Source organism: Scomber japonicus, chromosome 5, assembly GCF_027409825.1.
Source record: "Scomber japonicus isolate fScoJap1 chromosome 5, fScoJap1.pri, whole genome shotgun sequence".
In the NCBI taxonomy this organism is placed as follows: Eukaryota; Metazoa; Chordata; class Actinopteri; order Scombriformes; family Scombridae; genus Scomber; species Scomber japonicus.
The window spans coordinates 7,573,925-7,584,357 of record NC_070582.1 but is presented as its reverse complement, the minus strand read 5'-3'; the positions used below and the strand labels follow the sequence as shown (position 1 = coordinate 7,584,357).

The window sequence follows — 10,433 nt, the reverse complement described above, 5'->3', positions numbered from 1 at the left end:
TGAACAGTGCAACCTTTCTGGGAATTTTCGGCAAGTCTGGATCACATCAGGTATCAAACAGTGAGTCGGCTGCAGCTCCCAATGAAGCTCTCAAAAGCCAGCACATCCAAAGATCAAGTACCTTTGGTAAGCCATTATAATCGCCCGAGACATAAAGAAACATTAAACTCATGCCTTCCCTCCATCCCTCCATCTCAATTCACATTGTGAGCCAATGTCACCCCCCCCCCCCAAATCAGTGCAAGTGATCCAAACTGATGCTGATACCTTAATACCAGATGCAGATGGGGCCTAAAATACAGGTCTTTTAAACTCTGTAATAAATAAATCTTCTTTTTTTTTCAACGTTAGATTTTTGGATGTTAATCTGACAAATAAAATACTAACCCCAGCCAGGGTGTCCAACAGTGCGTTAACCTTGTAGCGAGGGGTTTACACTGTCATGTCCAAAGGTCGCCACACACTGCCCGTGCATCTAGATACTAAACAGTGTCCGCGCATGAACATGGAAATCGCCACAGTAAACTGTCTTCCTTATGAGGATTTTGTGAATATTTTCGGCAATGTGGTGGAGAAATGCCCCATTATAACAGCCGCTGTGTGGTCGAGGCGTCCCTTTGTGAACATCAGTGCTTTAGAGGCTGCTATCAGTGAGTTCATTGATGCCCTGCCAGAATCAGGTGAGCTACACTTTGTCATATTTAGCGTTTTAGAATTGACCTATAAGTTAATTTTGCGCGTAATGGCTCTAATCAGTCCCCGTATGTGTGTAGGTAAAGAGGGGATCCTCAGGTGTCTGCCAGACCTCGCTGGCAGGGACCACCAGAGTGGCACCTTGACACCGGAGTCGCGCGAGGAGCAGGCACAGGCCGGAATGGATGGGCTGGACTCCACGGAGCTTTTGCGCATGGCTCGGCATAACGACGAGTACAAGGTGCGCTTTGGATTCCCATTTGTCATCTGCGCCAGGATGAATGACAAGCCGACCATCTTTCAGCAGCTGTCCGAGCGGCTCAGGAACAAGCGCGCGGTGGAGAGGGCGCGTGGCATAGAGGAGGTGAAGAAGATATGCCGCCTGCGTCTCCAAGGTCTCGTGCTAATTGACGCACCGAATAAATGACGATATTGAACGTTGTGCCAGATTTGCCACTTCGATGTAAAGACTGATGCTGCTGACATGTCTTTATAGGCTGTGATATTTGGTTTATTCCAAATGTATTATGCATTATTCATCCATCATACTGTACAATGAATTCTTCAAAACATTTGGATCAGTTATTCTAATTTAACAATAAGACATGATATAACCTATAGGCTTATACACAATAAGTGAACATCAATAACCTAATATAACAATTTTTAGCAGTAATGTACGTATGTGTACATTCATAAAGCTCATTGTACACTACTGACATGTCTCAGATGAAAAAGAAGGCAGGTTAAAGGGGTTCCTGGAAAATGAGAATTTTAGTTAAATGCCATTTCACATCCTAATTCTGGGATGAAGCGGTTTCACTTTTTCCACCCTAAAGCTTCCTAAAATATCCACTCAGATGGGGGTATATCAACTGTAGGTCTTGTGCTGGTCCTTTAAGAAAGTGTGATAACATCGGTTGTATAATAAAAAAAATCACAGAGTCATTAGACATTAAAATGCATTAGAAAATCCCAATGACAGAACAGCTGGTAGCTCATACAGTCAGGGCCATCTGTAACGTCTGTACACTCAGTACGCTGGCTGTTTGCGTTCCTCTGCGATCAAAAATTCACACCAATAACACACATTAAAACATTTGCTTTGCTTGCTGTCTGAACACACGTTAAGGGCAAAAGTCTTTATGACGTTTCCAAATGGATATGCTTGAAGGTGGACTAAAAAAGCATTACTATTATTATGTGGTCTTCCTACTGCATTTCTTCTCAAACCCCTGACCTCGATTGTTTAAAGCAGCCTAAAACTGACTGAACAGTGCAACCTTTCTGGGAATTTTCGGCAAGTCTGGATCACATCAGATATCAAACAGTGAGTTGGCTGCAGCTCCCAATGAAGCTCTCAAAAGCCAGCACATCCAAAGCTCAAGAATCTTTGGTTAGCCATCAAAACCGCCCGAGACGTAAAGAAACATTAAACTCATGCCTTCCCTCCATCCCTCCATCTCAATTCACATTGTGAGCCAATGTCACCTCTCCCACCCAAATCAGTGCAAGTGATCCAAACTGATGCTGTAATGAGCTGCTGTTTGTTTGACTACAGGCTGTCTGAGATGAGACATGATGCTGTCACTCATGGCAGCAGCCCTGGTGGCACTGAATCACCATCTGAGTCTCTCACTGCCCCGCGTTTAATAAAGAGCAACTTCTCAAACAATTTAAATGTTATCTCCGGTGTAAAGTGTCATTATCTTTTTTTAAATTTTATTTATTATTATTTCTTCTTTTCATTACTGTCGTACAAACTTTTGTTTATCCAAACAAGTCCAGAACTTGTTCTTATTTAACACCGATGACTCAGGAAGTCAGCTGTGGGGGAGGATGTGTTAGACGTCATCCATTCGCCCAGTATCCACATCATCCTCAATGGTTTTTGTGCTGCTGGCTGCTTCGTGAGCTCTGCTGGAGCAGCCGAGGGGCAGATTCGTGCTCAAGGGCAAATAAATCATAGTTTTTGACACTCAGCCACACTGACTGGAGCTGTACAGTGACCAGGGAGCTCAATGTGTTCAATTTAAAGTTAAAGGTCAGACATTTAGGCATGCGGAAAAGAAAAGAGGCTGTCAAATGAAGCAAAATGGGCTGGCACATGAAACAAATACACTCTTCTTTTCTTTAAGCAATAATACTTCTCTCTGTCTCTTTCTTTTTAGGTGTTAACATGTTTGTGTGCCTTTGTCATTATTTCAACATTTCACCAAAACTATTCAGCCAAAAATCCTCACTGTAATGGCGTCTTATGTTTTAGACTTCCACTCTGCTGCCCACACAGGTTCGCTCTTACTTCATGATGTCAGAGTACCTCGAGTGAAGGTACTTAACTACCCCCATCATGACATAAACAGCTGTGTGGTAAATAATTAAAAACATGAATCTGAAAGGTGAGGTTACCCTTAGATGTGCAAGGACGAGTATTTGAAAGTAAATGATTTGGTAAATTAACTTTTTTCTGTTTCATAAAGTAACGATTATATAAGCTCAAAGGTAGACTTGACAGATTTGTGAACCATCAGTTGTATCACGGTCTTTATTCAGAGAACAGGGGAAGAGATGGAGGTTTAATCAGAAATGTCAAGCGGGAACATCATGTCTGACTCATAGCATAGGATTGACAACAATTATAGGAGCCCTATTACAATAGTTCAAAGGTGTATATATGCTGTATCTACATTAAACTGGATATATAATCAGTGCTGTCAGTTATTAACATTTATTTTTGGTCGTGATTCAAAAGTTACTGTAATTTCAAAGTGTGTCCTTTTAAAGGGAAACCATTACGCTTTCCCTTATTTTCAGTCATTTATATATAATATTACACTGTCAGATGTTAATATATTAAATGCGGCCAAGGTGTCAAATAATGGGGTAAATGGATGTGGAAAGCCAAAGTAGGTTACTAGTCTGCTCTGGCTGCTCTCACTGATCTGCTGAACAAAGATCCAAATATCTCTATGTTGAAACCATTAACGTATAGCCCTGCTAATTTGGTTCTTCACAATAAAAGTCTCCAATTATTTAGTAATTTAAAAGCTTTAATATTAAGCAGTATAATGGGAATTCTTATTATTCATCTTCTCTGACACAAATGAGTTACTATGTCATATGACACCACTTATGTTACATGAAATGCTGATTGAGTGAACATCATGTATGTTATAATCTACTGACTAACCACTGTCCTGATTATACACACATTATGACGTGACTATTGTGCTTACGTTGTTCTGATGGTAGAACAAGGTCATCCTTTCACAAGATAATGTATTATACATATATAATCTGACTATTTCCTCTGCTCTGGGCTCGCTCGTGCCATCTCACGCTTGAGACAGGAAGGAGTCCGTCTGCAGAGGTGTTGGGTTTTCATCGGCGGTAACTTAACATGACTTTCATACTCTCATAAGCCCCTCAGCAGGTTTCTGGAAAGCTGGAACAAAGTAGTCTGATTGGGAGGGAGGGGAGGCATCAAGAGACAGGAGCTAAGATGGACTGATAAGAAATAGAGACTGAACTGTATACGATAAGCAATGATTCCTTTTCAAACTCTAAATCATTCAAAGCTTCTCGAGTGGAGTCCCAGAATGAAACTACAGAGCTGGAAATGAGCATAATAGGTTTCCTTTCAGTCGGCTCCTTCAGACTGGCTCAATGCATCACATCAGGATGATAATATCTTTCTTACAGTTGTTTCAAGATATCGAGGAAGTATCATGCACATTTATAGGTTTATTTCATTTATATTCTGGAGCTCTACTGGAATATCTGCATGATTTACAGTTTAAAAAAAACCTTCTTGTTTATCTTATACTGGCTGTTTTTGCCCACTCTGGTCTGATTCGCCACTTTTAGACCGTCAACAGACTTCCACCAGTTCTGGAGGACAAATAGAAACTTCTCAAACACATCTGTACATGTTCAAAGGAGTATCTAAACTGAAATATGAGTGAATAAACTACTGAAACATTAGCGAACAAAGGCTATGGAACAGATCGACATTTGTGGGCATCCTCGAATAATTTGATGTCATCTTAAGAAGGAAGTGGAGTTAAAATTGCAAATGAATCGTTAAGGCTGAAGCACTGGGCTTTCAGTGATTGTTTGGAGTGGAAATCCAACATATATATATTTCCAATGAGGATATTTACGTGACTTTGGTATCAACTCAAGAAATCCACATATATAAAGAAATCAAAACATTGAAGTCCATAAATAAAGTTATGTGTAATAAAGTGGAATGACAGTAGTACACCAAGGCAAGAAAAGGAAAGGAACCAGCTGAAATCTGTAAGTAGTAAAAAAGTATTTCTACCTCCTGTCTGTGTAAATTAATATCAACTGGGTTAGTACATACTGATGTGCAATAAAAAGGTTTTTCTGTTACCAAGAGGCATCTCATATTGGGTTAAAGCAAAGAACTCTCCCAAGACCTTTGCAAGCTGATTGTTGCAAAACACTTCAATGGGACTGGTTACAGATGTATTACAAAACCTAAAGTAGGGGTAGTAGTTGGGGCAACATTTATGGAAGGAACTCAAGATTAAAGTTCCCAAGAGGGCTCGTCATAATCTTCTAGATTTAAAAGACAATCTGTTTAAAAATCACACCTGAGCTCTACAGCCTTGAGTCTCGAAGCTGTGATTACAAACAAAAGGCTTCTCCACTAAATTTCAATTAGTGTGTTGAATCCTTTTTTAAATTTTATTCATGGACTTTAATGTTTTGATTTCTTTATATGTGTGGATTTTCTGAGTTAATACCAAAAATCTGGTGAAAATATCCTCATTGGAAATATATTTACTAAAAAAACATGTTAACGGGTTCAATACTTATTTCCCCCCCACTACAGAAAATGACAAAAAGCAAGTTGTGTCCCCTTTAAAACAAGAATTATAATCACTCTATGAATACTCTTGCACAGTGCACAAGGAAAAGATCACAAGCATTACTCTTCCTCTTCTAAAGACTAGACTTAAAAAACAAAAAATAGTGAATCCGAATAACAGGAGACATTTCAATCCCACCTCAGCCAAGGTGTTGAAATGTCTTCAAGCAAGAAGCTGAATCAATCCAAGCAGCTGAGCGCGGCCACAGCTGCTCCTCCTGATGAAAGCAGCCATCAGCTCATATGGGACTAGTAAAAATTCCCCAATTCACTGCACATATGTAATGTAGAGACCAAAGAGCACCACTGACTTTTTTTTTTCCCCCACCCAATTTGCACCTTGCAAGCTGCAACCTGCAATATGTGAGATCATTTCCAAACGTGTTAATTTTGACATATTTAAACTAATCAAAAATAAAACATGCACACGAGACCTGCACTTCTCTCTATACACTTCTATGAAAAGGGCTCCTGAGTATGACTCCCTGGCTATATTCCAGATGTTTTTAAAGGGTTTTGTATGCTGATATACTGTTGTACTCCCAAAGAGTGCCGAAGCAGCGGCATTTCAATGGAAGGACACGTCACTCCCGTTCTGCTGTAGCAGCTCGATGTCCTTGAGAACACAAATGTGCAATGAAGCAACAAAGTGCTTTATTAGATGTCCCCTGATAGATCTGGTCTGAGGTAGAATTCATGTCTCCTAGTAAGAGGGATAATATTTGGCTGCAACTCAAGAGGGAGGTCCACCAGGTTATCCATCACTGGAGGTGACTGAATGTCAAATAAAAGAGCAGTGCTGGGTAATTTTACAGGATGAAAGTCAATACAGGCAATCATCTAAGGGACGCCTCCTTTCCTCAAGCTACTCGTGCTGGTGCTGTATTTATAACAGTCAAGAGCAAAAAAAAAAAAAAAAAAAAAAAAAAGTTTTCAGTCTGCTCAGATTTGGCACATGTATAAAAGAATGGAGCGTTATGTGAAAAATCTCTATATAAAAACATGTTTTTTTAATAAATGCCACCTGGCAATGTGGGGAAGTGCTGTAACTGGGTTAAATTATGACTGGATAGGGCTGCAACAAGCTTTATGTTTCATTATTAATCAAACTGCAAACCTAGAAATTGACCAAAGAATACTGAAATATCACAATATTGCTTGTTTTGTCCAAACTCAAAATATATTCAGTGTGCTACCTTAAATAAAACAGTTACTGACAATGACTTTGCTTATTGATTAGTGTGCTGGTTGTTTTCTTCATTAGTAATTATTTGTTTATCAATGTCAATACAATGTAAAAAGTTTACCTGAGTTCAAGTTTTCCTATTTTAATATCTTGTTTTGTTCGACCAACACTCCAAACTCAAAATATATTACTACCTTATTTAAGACTGCTACTAATAATTACCTTGCTTATCAATTAATTATTTGTTTGGTCAATATACTATAAGACGTTTCTCAGAGATTTGTCTCCAAAACCCAAAATCTTGCTGAATATTCAGTTAACTATCAGAAAAAACAAAGAAGCAGCGAATCCTTACTTGAGAGCTTTTTTGTCAGTTTTTCTGAAATATTTCTGAATCAATAAATTGATTATCAAAACTGATTAATAGTTTTAATTAATTGTTAAAAGCCAGATAAAGCTGCATCTTTACACTGTGGCTGTAGGTGTGTTGGTGTTTTCTTTCTTTTCTTTTTTTTGTTTTATCTATTCGAGCTGCTATCTGATATTGAGTATGTATTTATTCACTATTTAATATATTTTTGCATTGTATGTATTATGTACTATCTTGTGTATTATGGCATTTATGGCTGTTTTATTTCTTTCTTTCATCCCTTTCTCCTTTCCTCTGTCCTTCTTTCCTTCCTTCCTCGTTTCCTTTCTCCCTCCCTCCCTCCCATCTTCCTTCTTTCCTCCCTCCCTCCCTCCCATCTTCCTTCTTTCCTCCCTCCCTCCCACCTACCTTCCTTCCCTCCTTCTTTCCTCCGTCCTTCCTTTCCTTCCTCCCTTCTTCCTCCCTCCTCCATCACTCCTACCTTCCTTCTTTTCCTTCCTCCCTTCCTTGTTTCCTTCCTCCGCCTTTCCTTCCTTTCCTCCCTATATATGTTATATTTATTTTCAGTGGCTGCAGCATGAGTGGTTAGATCCACCTGGTGGGACAATAAAGTTTGTCTTGAACTCTTGAACTCTTGTTTCAGCTCTGAAGACAAAATTTAAAAAAATCAAATCCTGACTTTATGAAACTGCTGCAGGAGAATACTCAACCTTCTTGAAAAATGTCAAACAACTATAAAAAAAAAAGTTGCATATTTGTATCCTGACAACTTTTCCCACACAATCTGAAAAAGCCTTTGAATTACGTAACTTAAAACAAGTAATTGCATTGTTTCTCACATTTCAGATTCCAGTAGTCTGGAAACTAAACTCTACTGTTTATCACAGGAAAACAACTGATGCTGGTGGATGCTTGTGTCCCCCCCCCTAAAAGATGACGGGGATAAGAAGGCCAACGAGACTTTTTTTTTTTTTTTTTTTTTTTCTTCATGTTGCAATTTTGAGCAGGAAAAATAATAAGGAAAAGAGGAGCAAACCAGCCTTTGATTTATATTCAAATGAGAAGTATACAAGGGAAATTGGATTTTCTATTTCACTTTGGTGAATGAATTTCCTGGTGGCAGATCGTATTGTATCATCTTGTGGCGTTAATATCCAGCTCTGAGCGTCAGGAAGCTATTCTTCATTACAAAAGACTGAGGAACTTTTACTCCTCCTCGCCACAGAGAAAAAGCACTCACAATCCCCCCATTTCTGTTCCAATGTTCAAACAATACCCCCAAGGCCATTTAAGACATTTTTCACCCATTTTAATTTACACATGAAAGGCGATAACATATCAAAGGAGTTCTGCTTTAAATTCAAAAGAAAACTTGTCTCTGCATTACGTCCCTTATGTCAACCAACCAGGGCTAATTCTGTACCTCAAAGCGAGCCAGCCGGAGGACGATCCTTTTGTAGGTGTAATTGAGTTCAGCGTGTTTATACCCCACTGCTAAAAAAAAAAAAAATTGCACAATGTACACAACTCTTCTAATCAGAATACACTGGCACCCATGGGAGAAAACACCATCCAACGCTGAATCCAGAGAGGTAACCCTAACCACTGCTGTAAACTTTTTTTCCCCAAGTGAAATCTTTTAATGCCTCGTTTAGATTTTAGCTTTGAGGTTGATGCAAGAACTGGACTTATAATGCTTCTGTGACTTTGTTGAGCCAAGTAGAAGGAAAAGAAAGAGGGCAAATCTTACCAAATATGTTTGGTAAAGGTGATTTCATAAGTGGTAGAAGGTGGCATTAGTGATAAAATGACATCACATGAGATCTGGCTTTCTGAAGCTCTGGTAGAAGTGATGAAAAGAGCAGCTGTGTGTGTGTGTGTGTGTGTGTGTGTGTGTGTGTGTGTGTGTGTGTGTGTGTGTGTTAAGACGCAACAATGTCCTTCAGCAACACACTCAACTTCTGACTCGAGAGCAGCTCTACTTCTGGACTTTTAACCTTCAGCAGCCACACTGTTATCTCTGGCTCCACCTGCTGGAGCTACACAAACTCACAGTCACACTGCTGCCATAAAACTAATAATAATAATAATAATAATAATAATAATGCCATTTAAGTCTTTGTTTCATGTCTTTTCTTTTTTTTTATTTCCACACTGCAAACTGGCCTGTTATTAGTTAAAAGGGTTTTCTTCTTTTTTTTTGAACACCCAAATTACAAAACATACAGTAACTTCTCTCTAACCTTTGATGGTATCAAGTCATGCAGGAACACAGGCTTTGAGACGTTTTCAGCTGCTGAAATTACAACAGAGGTGAATGGGATTTTATTTGTAGTGCTTATATTTGTCATTATAATATAAAATATTCACAGATTCAGTTATGTGTCTTTCTAGAATCAGTGTCCTGGTTACTACCACACAAAATAAATGATCCAGCTATTGGCAGAATAGTTTTGTGTATTATCAGGATAACAATGCTACACTTTAATTTATTTAATGCATTTTTTTTAATGCTGTGAGCACCACAAACTAAATGAATTCACCTCCATTATATTGGGCAGCAGAAAAATCTCAGAGACAAATAAAACCAAAACTAATCTGCATGAATAGATACTACTAAAGTCAGTAGAGAAAATATTTGTATAATTTGATATAACCCTTTAAGCAAATGATGAATGACTTAAAATACATCGGAGGCAAATATTCAACAGATGAAGTGATGACGTTAATTTGACCACTATCCTCAAACAGCTGAAAGATATGCCCAAACTTTTAATATCTGTTCTAAAGTGCCACTTATTATTTAAACAGCTGTGAGGATTTGTGAATCTTTGGTATGTGTGATGTTTAACTTTGAATGTCACAAGCAAACAAAACATACAAATTTAATGCTGAAATCTGTTAGCGCCATGTAAAAGCATCGTCTGGACTGGACGAGGGCGGGGGGGGGCGGGGGGGGGGGGGGGGTGTTATCAAATGTTTTCTGTCCTCATCCTTAGCGTCCCTCTTCTGTAGCTGATCTGCGTCCAGGTCTCCGTTAGGTCCTATTTCACTTCACTTTCTTTACTATTTTGCATGCAAACAAGCTCGGCAATGTGCTGGGAAAAAACTACCCAAATAAATTAAAGTCAAGTTCTGTCGAGTTCAAAAGTTCATGAGAGTATTTCAGACTTTCCTCCGTCCATGAGGTGCTCCGGTTCTCATTTTACTCCCACTGTACATCCTCTTGCTTCTTGTGTGTAATCCAATGAGAAAAAAATCTTCTTGGTTCTCTCTTTGAGCCT

The 10,433-nt window shown here is 38.9% G+C and overlaps 1 protein-coding gene across 1 annotated transcript; it reads left to right on the top strand.

Annotated features, from left to right (window-relative positions):
• The first annotated feature begins 465 nt into the window (after positions 1-465).
• On the top strand, positions 466-1,135 carry LOC128359108 (2-oxo-4-hydroxy-4-carboxy-5-ureidoimidazoline decarboxylase-like). The gene is made up of 2 exons (XM_053319532.1): positions 466-680; positions 774-1,135. The coding sequence occupies exons 1-2, from the start codon at positions 500-502 to the stop codon at positions 1,118-1,120; spliced, it is 528 nt and encodes a 175-aa protein (XP_053175507.1). The 5' UTR covers positions 466-499; the 3' UTR covers positions 1,121-1,135.
• The last annotated feature ends 9,298 nt before the right edge of the window (positions 1,136-10,433 follow it).

Coding starts and splice junctions, on each gene's coding strand:
- LOC128359108 (XM_053319532.1), top strand. CDS start 500: ATGAACATGGAAATCGCCACAGTAAACTGTCTTCCTTATGAGGATTTT. Junction 681..773: donor TGATGCCCTGCCAGAATCAG/GTGAGCTACACT, acceptor GTATGTGTGTAG/GTAAAGAGGGGATCCTCAGG.